This window comes from Anomalospiza imberbis, chromosome 9 (genome assembly GCF_031753505.1).
Source record: "Anomalospiza imberbis isolate Cuckoo-Finch-1a 21T00152 chromosome 9, ASM3175350v1, whole genome shotgun sequence".
NCBI lineage: Eukaryota > Metazoa > Chordata > Aves > Passeriformes > Viduidae > Anomalospiza > Anomalospiza imberbis.
Window position 1 is genome coordinate 30,778,426 of NC_089689.1, and position 16,332 is coordinate 30,794,757.

A 16,332-nucleotide genomic window follows, 5' to 3' on the forward strand; every position below is an offset into this window, starting at 1 on the left:
GAAGGACTCTGAGGAGAGAGGAGAAGCAGTTGGGAGACAAGGTGTTTGTGGCTGGACAGGGACACCGGTTACTGGTAAGGAATTTGGGATTTCCAGACTCCCATGAGCGCCTGAGGCCAAGCAGCCACCTGGGAGAAATTCGAGATGAGCTGGAGCTCCCAGAGCTTCCACAGAGCTGCTCCTGCACAAGCACCTCACCACGGGCACCTTCTGGATCCAGATCAACCCCTGCTGGCTCTGCTGGGCAGAGCTGAGAGAATCCTGCATTCCTTTTGGAACGGTTTGGAGCTGGGAAGATAAAAGGAGAGAGGACTCCCAGGTGTGGAGATGAGAAGTTTGGGCACAGCTTAGAGGGTGTGGCATGGGGGAGGAAAGCTGGAGGCATTGCCTTGGGTTAAGTGGAATTCCAACATGGGAGTTTGAAGGAAATCCCGAAATTCAAAGATCAGCAAGTCCCAACATCCAGAGATGAGGAGAAGACATGGAACAGAGTGAAGGTCTGTAGTAGCAAAGATCAGAAATCTAAAAAGTGCCAGAGAAGGACTCAGACACTGATTCCCCTGAGCAGAATGGAATCTGGGATTCCCATCAGCCCCCCGATCCAAAATGCTCCGGAGAGAGGCTCAGACACCGATTCCCCCCGAGCAAAACGTGTCCCTTCTTCCAAGGGCTCCAGGGAAAGAGCTCCTGGGATCTCCCTCCTCTGCCAGGTCCAGGGAACATCAGAGGGCCAGAGGTGCTGTGGGGACACAGGAATGTTCCAGCAGGAAGTGGAGCCCCAGCTCTCTTTGGTGTGAACGTGTGGGCTCATCCAAAGGAACAACAGGGATTGCTGGAATGGTGAGGGAAGTGAAGCTGGGACCACAGAAAGTAAAAAAAATCACTAAAAATCCAACATTAGGGAGGTGTCCAGACTTAATCCAAACTCTTTGGTGCAGAATGTCAGAACTTTTTAGTTTTCATTGAGGTGGGAAGTTCCATGGCAAAAGAATTATCCCAACATCTCAGCAGGGCAATGTTCAAACTCAGCTGGAGCTGGGAGCAACAGAGGAGGAAAATTTTGGAAAGACTCACTTCCCAAACCACTCCAGAAAAGTAGAGGAGATGATTCCACCAGGTTTAAAGACAATTCAGTCAGGTTTAAAGGTTGAAGGTCTGGGATCTGGGTCACCAGACACCACTGAGGGGGAGTGGGAAGGGCACAGCTGCCACATCCCACCCATGGAACAAACATCACATCCCACCCATGGAACAAACACCACATCCCACAACATGGGACATCACATCCCACCCCATGGAACACCGCATTCCATCCCATGGAACAAACACCACATTCCACCCCATGGAACACCCCATTCCACCCCATGGAATGGCACATCCCACCCCGTGGGACACCACATTCCATCCCATGGAACAAACACTACATTCCACCCCATGGAACACCACATCCCAGCCATGGAACACCACATCCCACAACATGGAACACCCCATTCCATCCCATGGAACAAACACTACGTTCCATCCCATGGAACACTACATCCCACCCATGAAACATCACATTCCACCCTATGGAACAAACACTACATTCCATCCCATGGAACACCCCGTGGAACACCACATCCCACCCGTGGAAGAAACACGCCATTCCAGCCATGGAACACCACATCCCACCCCTTGGGACACCACATCCCTCCCCATGGAACAGCACATTTCTGGGATACTGGTCCCATAATCCCCTTCCTCTCCAGTGGAAGCCCCAGTCCTCTCCCAGCTGGGCAGGGGGCTGGAATTCTGCTGGAACCCAGCAAGGTGGGGAGCCCTGCCTGCCCCTGAGCTGCCTCCCCCTGTCCCACCTCAGCATCCCAGTCAGTCCCTACACACCAGTGATGGAACCAGCAGGAAAATCACTGGGGAAAAAAAATGGGAAAAAACCCCAAATACCTCCCAACAGCTTCCTGCTTCCCCATCTCAAACTCCTGGCACAATTCCTGGTTGGAAAAGGGGGCAGTGACCCTGCTCAGGGTGGTTTAACGTGCCAGGGAAGGCTCCCTGCATTCCTTACTCCCAAGAAATCCTGGATCAGCACTGTCCTCTGCCCCAGGCCCCCTCCTTTGTGTCCCCACAGGGCAGAGGAGGGACCAGCCTTGGGGACATCCACCTGGAAATCCACTGGATTTGGGACAGGATGGAGTTGTGCAGCGGAATTGGAATGCAGGACAGAACGGAACGGAATGAAGGAATTTGAAACAATATTCCAGGGGGTTCTCCATGCCTTTATGTAACTTATCTTTTCATGTTCAACCTGGATCTCAGCAATGAAACTGGGCTGGGAAATCCTTCCCTAATTTTTGCTGAGTGTGGATGGCAACTCCTGGAGAGAAAATGGAATTCACCCCCCTACATCCTGCACTGCCCAGCAAACCTGTGCTGATACTGCAAATCACCACACTCCTGGCACATCCACACGGGTGAATCCCAAGGAAATTCAGATTTTCCACGTGCCAGTGGCAGCACAGGACAGGGATCAAGGACAGCTCATTCGAAGCATTTTGTTTCTCATCTAAGCACAGTCCCGTGCATAAGGACAAATGAATCTGGGGTTTGACAAAAAAAAAAAAAAATCTGCTGAAGGAAATTAAAAATGTTCTTTGGATTTCAGTGGATGCAGGATAATTCCTGTTTCCTGGTTCCCTGGGTATCAGCTTTTTAATCATTAAATATTACAAGTCAATAGACAATATCTCATTTTTTGGGCATGGAAATAGCAGGAGATAAAAGGAGGAAATGGGTTTGAAGCTATTAAAACACATCAAGATCCAGATTTTTGCCTTATTCAGTTTTCTTGAAGTTTTCCCTTGGATGTCAAAGGAGCTGAGACCAAACCATAAAGATTAAGAAAAAACAACCAAGAATCTTTCCTTAGAGTTTAAATAAACTAAATGATAATGATGCTATTTTAAAACTAGAATTCTAAAGATATTTTTAAATTTTAAAATATATTTCAGAGAAATTATATTAATAAAGACCTTAAAGGAAAAGTTTAAATTAAAAGAAAAAATCTTAAATTGGCTAAAAAAACAACGCTGTGAACTGTACCTGTTATCACTCAGATTTAACACCCTCAGCTTCTGCATCTGGCCAATCTCATCAGGCAGAAATTCCAGTTTGTTGGAGCGCAGGGACATCACAGTCACGTTCTTACAGCTCCCAATCTGCGGGAATGGAAAAGCCAAATGATGGAACCTCAAATTTGGGAATGCTCATTATCACTTTTCATTTCGGGAGGTGCCTAAATTGGCTTTAACTGGAAGCCACAAAAGGCAGAAAATCCAAAATTCAGCCAGAAAAGGACATTTTCCTGCTGGCAGGAACCTCAGCGAAAGCCTGGGTTCCTCACACTGCTCCTCACAGGGATATTCCCAACTTCCCATGGACTTACTGCTCAGCTTTACCACCCAGCACCTCGGCAATGTTTGCTCTTGCACGCCCAGACAATTCCACAAAGAGTAGTGATCTGTCTGTGGGGGCAGGGATGGGATGCTGGGTCCCACGGGACATCCCAGGGATGGGATGGGATACTGGATCCCACAGGACATCCCAGGGATGGCATGCTGGATCCTGGATCCCACAGGACATTCCAAGGATGGGATGCTGGGTCCCACAGGACATCCCAGGGCAGGGATGGGATGGCATGCTGGATCCCACAGGACATCCCAGGGATGGCATGCTGGATCCCACAGGACATCCCAGGGCAGGGATGGGATGGGATGGGATGCTGGGTCCCCCAGGACATCCCAGGGATGGGATGGGATGGGATGCTGGATCCCACAGGACATCCCAGGGCAGGGATGGGATGGGATGGGATGCTGGGTCCCACAGGACATTCCAAGGATGGGATGGGATGCTGGGTCCCACAGGACATCCCAGGGATGGGATGGGATGGGATGCTGGGTCCCACAGGACATCCCAGGGATGGGATGCTGGGTCCCACAGGACATCCCAGCCTGGAATGGGGCACGGGGAGCCGCTCACTTCTCTGGGCAGCTCCGGGAGGAAGTTCTCGTCCACGGCCAGGGTGCGCAGGTTGTGCAGGTACCCGATGGTGGAGGGCAGCGACTCCAACTCGTTGCAGCTGCAGTCGAATTCCTCCAGCAGGGACAAGCTGGAAGGGGAAACCCCTGGTTAGTGGCCGTGCAGGGACTGCACCTCCAAACAGCCCCAAACCTCTGGGAGCTTCACCAGCTCCAGGCGCCACCAGCCCTGAGAGGGGACATCCAGGGGAGATCTGCTGGGGCTGCCCCTGGATCCCTGGAAGTGTCCCAGGCCAGGCTGGAGCAGCCTGTGACAGTGGAAGGTGTCCCTGGTGGCACTGGGTGGGCTCTGAGGTCCATCCCAACCCAAATCATTCCATGATTTCCCTGGCAGAAGTCTATAACAACGGGATTTTTGGAACCCACTTTAAGGCCACCTGGTTTGCCTGTGCTACCGTTCAGATCTTCTGGGATATTGAGGATATTGAAGAACATGGGGAAGAATTCCAAGGACTTCAGACAGAGATCAGGGCAACCAAGGTCATGGGACCAAGAATTTAATGTTTGTTAACAGGTTTAAGGGTTGAAGGTCTGGGATCTGGGTCACCAGACACCACTGAGGGGGAGTGGGAATATATTCCAGTGGGAATATATGGATGTACTACACATTACAGAGTGAGTTATACAAATAGATATATATTAAATATACAGGTTATAGACATACATAAAAATATTCTGAAGAAATATTTCCTAATCTTCTTCTAAAATGAGACAGCAAATTAAAATCTTTCAAGTGAAAGTTGTGTGAGCACCACAAGTGCCACCACCCAGCTCCTCTGTCCCCCTTGCTCCTCACTTTCCCCCTTGCTCTTACTCTCAAGTACTTTAATCAGAATAAGGTTAAACAACAGCCAATCATTTCTTCCTAAAATTTCCCATCTCCCTGTCCACTGCCTTAGGGACTTGTCAGAGGATTCACTGGTTTTTTTCCCAAATATTTGGGTGGATCTGATAAGAAGTTTAGCTCTGATCACACCTTCCACAGACCTCGTTCTGTAGGATTCACAGGAGTCTCAGCTGCAGGATTGGGTCTTCACTCTGTATCTAATTTACCTTTACTTCAGTTTCTTAATTAGGAAGATCTTTCAGCCTTCAGATATGATGCCAAATGAAGGCAGAGATTGCTGTTCCTCCCAGGGAGCCCTCAGAACTTCCCTGTAACTGGGAAGCCAAAGGGATCAGGGAAGGGGTTCCTTGGAAAGGCTCTGCAGGTTCTGTTCCAGCTTTCCTTTCAGGCAGGCTCTGCACCCACTATTCAACCAAACCACACACAAAAAGATTTCAGGGAAGGCCCCGCTGTTTGCAGGAACTGAGGGGAGCCCGATGGGGATCCTGTTAACCTGCAGGATGAGCACATTCCCCTCTCCCTGCTGATAACCTGTGCGAACCCAGGACATCCCTCTGGCTGCCCTGGCTGGCTCCAGACCCTGGCAGGGGGCTCAGAGACCTTGGCATGGAGTCAAAAACACCTGTGGCTTTGATTTCAGCCCATGGAAAAAACTGCCAACTCTGTGTGAGGAATTACAACCCACAAGGGTTTGAGTAGTGCGGTAGTTGAACTAACACAGGGTGAAAAAGTAGAATTTTGGGGTTTTTAGAATGGGGTCAAAATGGAGGGATCTGGGCGTGTCCTGGCCTTCTTCTCCTTCTCCTTGCCCTCCATGTCTTGCTGTGATGGTGACATTTTTCTGTTGGTTTGAGGTACAGACACACTGTCCCACATAAATGACAGATATTGGCACGTTATTGTAAACATGGCACACGGAGTTTTGGGTATAAAATGTGAACACCGCCCTGAGGACAGACAGAATGCCATGGCCGACCTGCTGGACAGAGCTCAGCAGGGCAGAGAGAGAATGTTCTGGATAAGGGAAAATAAACAACCTTGAGAAGCCGACCCTGCGCATCCAGACTCCTTCTTTGGCTGTTGGGCTGGGAAACGAGGACTTTTACACTCTCGGGGTCACCTCGACACCCAGACCCCAAGAATAACCCAAGAATGAGATCATCTCCTTGGGAGCTGCCATGTCCCAGGCCATCAGGAAATCTGAGCTGCATCCAGGAGTTTCCCTGGCAGTGAAGGATGACTTCATCAGGCCAGGATTTTATTGGGAAGGTGATGGTGGCACAGCCCTCCCCAGCTGCTTTCCTGCCTGCTGCCATCAGGACATGGCCCAAGAAAAACACCAAAATCCCTGTGGAGTTGTGCTTCCCCTCTGTAGCCCCTGTGGTGGGAGAGATGCCCTTCAGAAAGGGATTTTCCATCCCCATGGAGCATGGCTCACGAAGGGAAGCTGGCAGGAACAGCCATAGTTCTGACATTGCTGATTTGGGTAAAATATCATTAACCTGGCTGCGCTGCTGGGAGGAATTCCCATCATTCCTGACAGGCTTAAGGCAAGGCAGGCACAAATCAGCTGAGCTGGGCACCCACAGGAACGGGGCACTTCATGGTCCAAGGAAAATCAGGAATACTCTTAGAGAGGTGAGCAGAGAGATTCATGGAGTAGGAAGAGTGATTCCCACCCACCCCAGCTGCATTTCCTACAGCCACAGATGTTCCCAGCAGCCGCAGCACGCAGGGAATGGCCAAAGCAGCCCAAATCCCAGGGCTCACCTCCAGGCACTGCTCATCCAACATCAGGCGAAAGGAATGCTGCAGACCAAAGAATCCCAGGATCCCAGACTGGTTTGGGTTGGGAGGGACCTTAAAGCTGATCCAGGGCCATGGCCAGGGACACCTCCCACTGTCCCAGGGTGCTCCAAGCCTTGGACACTTCCAGGGATGGGGCAACCACAGCTTCAGCTGTGCCCTCCCTGTCCTCCTCCTCCTAATCACTGATCTCAGCTCTTCCAGTTCCATTCCCTCTGGTTCTTCCACTCCAGGTCCTGCTAAAACCTGGGAATACAAATCTACTCTGGCACAGACTGGACCTGTGCCCCAAACATAGCCCCAGGCCCAGCTGGGGGCCCTGGATTCCCCCTGGCACCTTCCCAGATCCCACAGGGAGCATCTCCAGCCTTTGGCTGCATCAGGGAATTCACGGGAATCCCTGGGTTTGTGTGGAATGTTTGATTCAGCCGGGCCTATTGCGCACTCTGAGAGCCACCACGGGCTGGTCCTTTGAAGAGAAATCCCAAAAATGAGGGTGGAACTGCCCAGCAGAGCGTGGAGCCAGCACGGAGTGCTCTCATGGAGGAATCCCAGAGGGAACGTTCCCTCCTCCACATTGCCCATCCCTGTGTGACAGTGACAGCCTCTGGGCGGGGGTTCCACCACTGGAATTTCGGACAAAGAGACCCAGCAGGCATCCATCCAAAGGGATGAGTCAGAGAGCCAAGTTCACTGTGATGTGGGACACTCTGCCTCGTTAGAGGAGAGGGAATTTTTCACTGGAAAAGCACAGCCAGCGGCTCCAGCACAAGGTGGGGATCCCAGGTGATCCCAGCTGCTCTGCAATCCCACTTCGGAGCAGTGGCTGTGCCTTTGGAAATGTAAGCAAGGCTCCATGGCAAACACTGGAGAGAAACTGGGTTAAAAAAGGGGGTTTCCCTTCAACAATAAACAAAAAAGGTTTAAAAGGTTTTAGAACCCGACTCCCAGAATTGCTGAAGCTAGATTTAAATCCATCTTTTTGCAGCATCCAGGAGATCTTGGAGCCTTCTGAGCTTTCACTTGAGATGAGAATTTGCTGCTCCACAGAGATTTGGGGAGCAAAGTTTTGTCCTTCACTGATTTCCATCACCAGCTTTTAATCCTCTCCACGAAATGTAAAACATTCCAAAGATGAGCCAGCCTGGGCTTTCAGGGGCTGCAGCTGGAATAGGTGACAAATATGAATTATTTTTCCCAAATTGCATCACAACAGCTAAATTCTTCTTGAAACAGGCCAGGGCCAGGGTTTGGAGCAGCCTGGGATGGTGGGAGGTGTCCCTGCCCTGGCAAGGGGGTGGAATGGGATCATTCTGGAGGATTTGGAAGCCACCAAGCTGCAGCCCCTCAGCAGAAGGGGGCAGAGACATTTGAGACGCCACACCAGAGCTGCAGATCATCCTGAGTGCTTCCCATGATCCCAGCCCCTGGAATCCCCCCGGCTTGCCCACAGAGGTTTCTGTCATATTTCAGGAATTCTCCATCCCTGTGAGGCCACAGCCAGATCCTTGTGAGCACCAAGCCCTGGCTGTTGCCATGGCAACAGATGGATTTCCCCCAAATTCTTCTGCTTTTGCTGCTCTGCTCATCCAAATTGATTCACACCCAAATCTTTGGTTTTCCTCTTGGAAAACAGGATACATTTTACCTTCTTCCCCCTTGCCCTGAAAAATCCCCAGGATTAAAAGTGGTGCTCCAGATCTAAATGTCGCAACCTGGGGACTGGAAATTATTTCACAATTCAGTGTATTTGTCTTATTTTCTATTTGAAAACCCACGCTCCTTGAGCAGAAGGGAAAAGGTATTTTAATGAAAAAGGATGAAACTTGGACTCACTTTCCAATGGCATTGGGCAGGATGGTGAGCTGGTTGTCATCCACTTTCAGAGTTGTCAGTCTCTTCAACAATCCTGCAGGGAGAAATGATGGATAAACAGCTGCCTTGGGGATCTCCTAGAATCCCATGAGCAATGGATGTAACCCTGAACAGCTCTGCTCTGGATTTTAGGGAGAATCATTCCAAATGGGTTTATTCCTGCTAAATGCCCTCTAAAAACCAATCTGGGCAGAAAGCCACGGAACAAAAATCCTGGGATTGATGGGGAGATGTAGAAGAAGAAGATGGAAAATAGGAGGAGAAGACACCCAGTAAGAGTGTCAATAATTAGCAGCACTAATTAGCAATCCATGTTGGAATCTGAGTAAATTGATTTAAAATTGAGGAATTTTACAGTTCCGTGTTCAAAGGGAAAGGGAAAAGGGCTCAGGAGTGAAAGGAAATATCCCAATGGACAGAGGGATGTCCTTACAGCCACTCAGCTCCCAGAACTTCCACAGAGCCTAGGTAATCCAGGAATTCCATGCATGTAAAACAGTCAAAATAAAAAGAAAATTCATAGTTTGAATTATTTCCTTTTTATTCCCTTTTTCCACTGTGAATGAGCAGCAACCCCATAATCGCTTTCAGACTGATTTTTACATTTAAATGAAATTAATTCTGTCCCTCTTGGCTTCTTTTCCTTAAAAAAGCAAACCAGGTGGAGCAATTCCTTCCAGCCAGGGAATTGTGCTCCTGACTTTACAAAATGGGACTGTCCAGACACCATTTTCTGCCTCCTATGGGATTTAATGGCAGGCCTTGCTCCGTGGTTAGAAAATCCCGTAAAACAAAAAACAAAAAACCAAAACAAAACAAAACAAAAAACACACCAAAAAAATTAAAAATCTATCAAATGGAGAGGAATCCCAGATCTTCCCTCACCTATGGAATCTGGCAGCTGCTGCAGCATGTTGGAGGAGAGGAGGAGATCCTCCAGCCCCTCACAGCCTGAGATGTCCAGGTCGACCGTCTCGATCCTGTTTTTGGACACATCCAGGTACACGAGCTGTTTTAACTTCCCTATAGACTTAATAGCACGTGAGACAGAGTTACTTGAGCAGATAGAGCTGTTAATTAGAGCGTTAATTAGAGACAAACACACAAATCCAGCTGATCTGGAGTTATCTCAGCACCCTTCGGATCGCTGCTCTCCCCGCGGCAGGGCTGGGAGGGGCTCAGCCTCAAAGGAACAAAATAACCCCCCCCCCCAGGTTAATTAATGTGATCCAAATTCATTAAATCTGCCGGGATTTGGCATTACTGGGCACGCAGCTGAGGTGTTTCTCCATATGGACACAGATCCAAGGGATATTCCCTTGGACAATTCCCACCTTCCACTAGGCAGGTGGAGGTTTTCTGTGTTGAACCATCCCAAAACTTTTATATTAATTAATTAATTAACTAATGACTCTCTGCACCCACCCAAGGAAATGCACAGGCAGGTGTTCCCTGCCAGGCAAACAGGGGAATCACCAAATCACCCAATAAGTCCCTAGAATAAATGTCCATACCCCAGGTAGCACTTGCAAGGAATTATTGTCCATCCACAACTCCTTCAGATTCTGGATTTGTTCAAGAACCTCAGGCTGAGGAAAAGAATAAGTAATTATGGGCAGCTAAGTAAAGCAATGTGTCTTTAGTTAAACAAAAATCAATATTTTCTTAAAAAATTAAAGCTTCCCTCTTCACTTCCCTTAGGTTTTTTATACCCCATCTCAGCCTTCCAGGTGTTTAAGGACAAGAAGAGAACATTCCCTTTGTGTAATTTAACCACTGGTGCTCTTTATCAAAACTTGCAAAATGTAAGAACCTTTTGCAAAAGAAATGAGCCCAAAGGACACATCCTGGGGAGGTTTAATATCTGCAGTTGGCACAGCCAGGAGTCAGAATGCACAGGAGATAATGGGCCCGGATAAAACCTGGAATTGCAGAATCAAACTTTCATCCGTTTTATTCTTTTCAGGGTATCGGTGAGAGGAGCTAAAAAAAGGCAATTCCCCAAATCACTCCTCACTCCTTACAACTGTGAAATCCCAGAATTACAAATCCAGGCCACAAATATTCCCAGGTTTCCTCAGCAGCGTTTTCCTTTCCCACGAAACACTTTCCTCAGCAAACCAACACTTGGAATTTGCCTTTGCCCTCCCAGGCTGTAGAGATTTTTTCCCAAAGCCTGTCCGAACCTGGTATTAAATGCTCCATGAAATATTCCATTCCAAATCAGCCTTTGGAAGCAGTTCAACTGCCCTGGAATGATTCCAACACAGGCAGAGGCAAATGGAGCTCCAGACCCCAAGAGAGACCTGGAGTTCCCCGCGTGGTCTGTTTTGGAATGTTGCCATTCCCAGAAGAAATCTGATTTTCCACTTGCCCGGGGAATGGTGGGAGAAGCTCCTGATGCCTCAGCAGGTAAGAGCAAAGCTGACGAACAGGAGAACTCACTCCTTGTTTGCCACATCTCCACATAATGAGCTCCTGTTAAGAGCCAGTGGTGAGCATTTTAAAGATGATTTATTTTGCCTCTGTTAATTCCATTGAAATTCTGCTGTCCTTCGATGATTAAAACCACTTCTCATTTCCAGGCTGAATTGATTAATGGACATTTGATACTATTTGTTCCTCTGCTGATTAATGTTTCTTTATCCCTCTGGAGTGTTCACGGGCTGAGGTCATTATGGATAATCATAATTTCCCCTCTCAACTTTAATTTGCTTTTCAATCCCTCTCATTAACAGACACCTTTCTTCAAGGCCTGTTCCTGGGCTGTAGAGAGCACAATTTGATGTGGAATTTCTTGGATTATAATTTCCCAGGATGATGGAATTTCCCATTCTTGTGGAGCACCATGGAATATTCCACATTATGGCACACCATGATCCAGATGGGATCTCGTGGATGGGTTGGTATCAAAGTGCCATTAAAAGTTAAAAGTGCCATTAGAACCTTGTTTGTCTCTGTTAGAAATGCTTTGGTCTGGGCCTGTTTGGGGAATATTCCCATTTTCCACATAGGATGCTACAATTGGAATAGAGTAGAATGGGAATAGGAATAGTAGTAGGACAGAAAAGAAATAGGGATAAAATAGAACAGAATAGAATAGCAACAGGAATAGAATAGGGATAGGAACAGGAATAGGAACAGGCACAGAAGGGAAGCAGCTGGAAGGGTTTTACACTGACCACCCAGTCCAGCTCCCTGACCAATTCACTCTGACCAAAATTAAAGGATATTATTCAGGGAATTGTCCAAATGTCCCTTAATCCCCCTTTCTGGGAGCCTGTCCCAGGGTCTGACCACCCTCTCCATACAGAAAAGCTTCCTGGGATCGAGTCTGAATGGAAGACTCACAGGAATTCATGAGAACGTTGCATTCTAATTTATCCTCTTTTCTTTTCCTTCCCTCCCTATTCCCTTCCTGAATTTCTCCCGAAGCCTTGCTGCTGCCTGCAGACTCCTGGGCCTCTGGAGCTGGCTGGAGAGAAGCCAAACCTGGCAAAGCTGCTGCCTGCTCCTTGCTGGGAGCAGCCTTGCCCAGCTCCAGGGCACAGCTGCTGCTCCTCCTCCTCCCCCAGGTTTGACTCCCCAGAATAAACCAGGGAGGTGCCAAACTTTGGGATTTTCTGCTCCTGGAGTGACAGGAGCTGCCTCTTCCCTTCCTTGGTGACAGCTTGGGTACAGCTGCTCTTCAGGGAGCCAAAGTGGCATTCCAGGAGTGCACAGGTCTCCCTGGATCTGGGAGCCCTGATCCCAGCAGAGTGGGGGAGCAGAACGAGCTCGTTCTGGCCCCGTGCCCGTGGCTCCATCAGGGAGGGCACAGAGCTCTCCAGCCCCAAGGGAAGGACAGCAAAGAAATGAGGACACCTTTGGTGTCCCAGGACACCAAAGAAACGAGGCTCTCCCACACCACCAACTCCCCTTCCTCCAATAAAAAGGAAATTTCTGTCGAAACCCAAGTCAGAGTTTCAGAATCCATGGAAACAGGACCTCTTAATCCTTTTTGTCCAGGTGTGAGTTAAGCTAGCACCACTTTTCTTGACATTCCTGCACATTCCCACTGTTCCTTGGCCTCTTGGCCCATTTGGCTCCTGGCACTTGATTCCAGCTCCTACATTTTGGCCAAAAAATGAGTAAACTTGGGAATTCTGGCCCTAACAGGAGGATGGGACCACCCCTCTCCAGCCTGATCACTTGTGGGATCACTGGGCTGCCATGGAATGGAAATACATGGAATATTGTCCGGTTCCTTTCAAACACCACAAACCCAAGCCACCCCCAGAAGAAAGGCTCTGAACTCGGGCAGGATTTAATTCCTACAATTAAAATTCCAAGCAGCTCTTCTGAAAATTTCGCTCTGTTTATCCACGCTGAAGATTTTAATTAAAAATGGGAGTTAAATCCTCTCTTTCCTCCTGCATGGAATAAATGAGCAGCCTGGAACAGGGCGGGAGCTGCTCCATAAAACAGATGTAGAGACTTTGCTACAGCTTCATGGCACCAGGTGACATTTCAGGGATTGTTTGAAGTGGAATTATCTCAGTTTAATCTAAACCTACAGGAGCTATTCCCTTGTAGGACTGCAATCCCTGATCCTGTTTTTCCATGGCTCCCAAGGAACAGCATCTCTCACTTCCTGTGCTGACAACAGGGAAAATTCCCAAAAGATTTCAATTTCACGGAAAGTAATTTGGATTTTGGGGATGAGTTAGGGGCAGAAACTCCTTACGAGGTTCAGAACTGACCTCTGCTGGAATTGCAGAATGCCAGACTGGTTTGGGTTGGAGGGAAACGTGTCCCTTGCCCAAGGCCATGATCCCACAAAGCCTCTCCGGTAAAAGTTTAATTCTCCGTGGACCCCCCAGGTTTCCCCTTAAAAACTGGAGCATTTCTTACCAGCTCAGAGAACTCATTATTGCCCAGATCGAGCCTCTCCAGCTGAGTCAGTTTGTGCATTGACCTGGAAGAGATGAGCAAAGACTCAAAATGAGATTTTAACAGGCAAAACGTCGGTCAGGTTTTGGTGGGATGAAAATAAAGCTGCATTGACACTGTGATGGCAAAAAAGAATTGCACCAGTTTGATGCTGATGCAGATTTCAACAATATATTCCATCCTTGAGACGCTGACCGAGGTCACTGAACTCAAAAGCCAGCAACAATTATTTTCATATAAAAATAAACAAAATCTTGGCAGATTTTTGCTTATTTGCTCAGGGAGAATGCCCCATGTTATATTAATAAGTGGTTGAAGTGAAACGTAACAGAAATTGTGGCTTTTTGAGAGAGATTTGTGCATTTGCTGTGTTTTTTTATAAACCGCTGGAAAGTGTTTGGACTCTTGAGCCAGGTCCCCTGCTCTAAGGCTCAGATTTTATCAAGTTCAAAGTTAATAAATCAATTTTTGCCTTTGTTTCCATGAACAAAACAGGAGAAGGGCTTCATCCCAAGTGCGGAATTTCTCCTTAAGCCCAGACAGACCAAAGTGAACCAAACACCGCGCTGGGTTGGGGGGGGGTGCAGTGAAAAAAGAAGATGAAAATAATTAAATCATTTAACATGAACTTCAACAGGCAGTTCAGAGGCCTCCCGAGGTAATCAGATCCTAATCAAAAAATTAGCATAGCCTTAATTGCTGTGATCTAAAATATCAACCATTTTTTCTCTGCAATTTGTACCAGAGGTAAAAGTGATTATTGTTGAAAGGCTGTGGCTGAAAAACAGAGCCCTGGTTCAGCATTTCAACCTGGCTGTGCTGAGAGCACTGCTGCTGTTTTATTGCCAGAAAATGTCACTTTTCCTTTGTTAAAGCAGGGAAATAAACTCCAAAACACCAGGAATTAAACTCCACAGGAACAGGAAATGAACCCCAGAGAAACATGGAATAAACTCCACGGAAATAGGGAAATAAACTCCTCAGAAACAGGAAATAAACTCCATAAAAACAGGAAATAAACCCCACAGAAACAGGGAAATAAATTCCATAAAACCAGGAAAATAAACCCCACAGGAACTGGGAAATAAACCCCACAAAACCAGGGAAACAAATGCCACTGAAATGCATCACCGTATATTATTACAATTAATATTTTTATTATTACACACATTATATATTACCTATATGACATCTATTTTAATATTTTAGATATCTCTATTATGTCTTTTCAAGGATTAAATCCTGGAACTCTTCAGAGATTAAATACACTCAAATTGGTAAAACCTTTGTCTTTCATGCCAGATTCTTTTGAACACAACTTTATCAGCTTTGGGTTTTCCACTGTAAATTCAGCTTCAAATGGAACTTTTAACCATTGTTTGTGCCATTTCTACAGTCAAATAAACAATTCCAGAAACTAAAATTGATGTGGGGGCAGATTAATTTCAGGGAGTTGGGGCTCCATCAGAAAATGAAGCTCTGCTGATGCTCCCAATGGAAAATTAGATTTTCCCATTAGCTGCTGCTATTTTTATCTCTTCCGTATAATTACTTATATTTTTCTTATGGAAAACTTCGTTAAGTTTCTATGTGGAATCATTTTATAGAGGTGGATTGGGAAAGGAGCAATTATGAGTAATGCTCAGTTAAACATTCATTGCCCGCATGATGTCGTGGGGAGAGCGAACGTGCTCACTCCGCAAAAATCTCCCACAAACCTTTATGGGGATCCCATCTGGAGCTCTCCTTCCACTCAGGAGCGAGTGGAGACTTTGGGCTACGAGGGTGGAATTCCCACGAGGTTCAGAATAAAACGAATTCATTCTTGAATGGTTTTTAAATGTGGGATGTGCTTTTTGAAAGGCTACAGAGGCACGGAAATCAAGAACAGGAGGGTGGGGCTGGGGGATTCTCCAGGGTGATCCATGTTCTCCCCTCCCACCACTCGGGGCCAGCAAGTTTCTCTCTGGAATTCAGCATTCCTAAGGAGATGGAAAATAATCTTTTCTCTTTTCCTCCAGAAAAGAACACCAGAATCCCGTGGAAAAGACCTTGAAGCTCATTTGGCCCGTGGAAAGTGTCCCTGTCCGTGGAACTGGATGGGATTTTAGCTCCCTCCCAACCCAAACTAGCCTGGATTCTATGAAGAATAATTAATAATCTGGGATTCTATGAAGAATAATTAATAATCAATTAATAAAATAAAAAATCTATTTAAAGATAAATGAATAAAAGAAAATAAATTAATAATTAAAATAAATCAATAAATTAAAATAAATTAATAAAAGAAAATAAATTAATAAAATAATTTAAAAATAAAAACTAACAATAAATTTTCCAACAACTTTACCCCCTTTAAAAATAGGAAAAGCCTTTTCCCCTAAAGCAAAACAATGGGAAAAGCATTTCTTTCCAAAGCAAAACAACGGGAAAAGCCTTTCTTCCCCAAAGCAAAACAATGGGATGCATTTCCCAGCCTCTTCCCCGAGCAGCAAGCGGATCCAGATTGGAAAAGCCTCGAGGGAAACCTCGGAGTAGCAGCTGCTGATGAAAATATTGGCAATATTTTAATAAGGTGGTGCAGCTGGGGGGTGTGCGTTCCCCAGGCCAGCCAGGGCTGCTCTTTGAGGAAACAGGGCGCCAGGGACGCTGCCAATACCTGCAACCCCAAAGCGTGGCAAACACTTCCCGACCTCATCGGGAGCTCGGGGGAAAGTGGAGCAGCATCTCAGAAAACAGCAGGAGAGAGAGAAGCTTTTCCCTAAATTTATCCCCCCCCAC

At 47.1% G+C, this 16,332-nt stretch overlaps 1 protein-coding gene and 1 long non-coding RNA gene across 12 annotated transcripts in view; one reads left to right on the forward strand and one right to left on the reverse strand.

Annotated features, from left to right (window-relative positions):
• Positions 1-16,332, reverse strand: part of LRRC7 (leucine rich repeat containing 7) — a 107,391-nt gene that overhangs the window by 33,013 nt on the left and 58,046 nt on the right. For 9 of the 11 annotated variants that reach the window (XM_068198985.1, XM_068198986.1, XM_068198981.1 and 6 more), the window contains exons 7-12: positions 13,513-13,576; positions 10,134-10,208; positions 9,505-9,649; positions 8,581-8,653; positions 4,033-4,162; positions 3,097-3,212 (exon numbers count right to left, since the gene is read on the reverse strand). In XM_068198985.1, coding sequence (XP_068055086.1) covers positions 3,097-3,212; positions 4,033-4,162; positions 8,581-8,653; positions 9,505-9,649; positions 10,134-10,208; positions 13,513-13,576 — 603 coding nt within the window. Of the gene's footprint in view, positions 1-3,096; positions 3,213-4,032; positions 4,163-8,580; positions 8,654-9,503; positions 9,650-10,133; positions 10,209-13,512; positions 13,577-16,332 lie in introns of those variants that run through there. The other 2 variants (XM_068198989.1, XM_068198990.1) reach the window with 2 other exon arrangements.
• On the forward strand, positions 10,215-11,552 carry LOC137478896 (uncharacterized). Its single transcript, XR_011001863.1, has 2 exons — positions 10,215-11,031; positions 11,358-11,552. It is a non-coding gene; the product is annotated as an uncharacterized lncRNA (long non-coding RNA).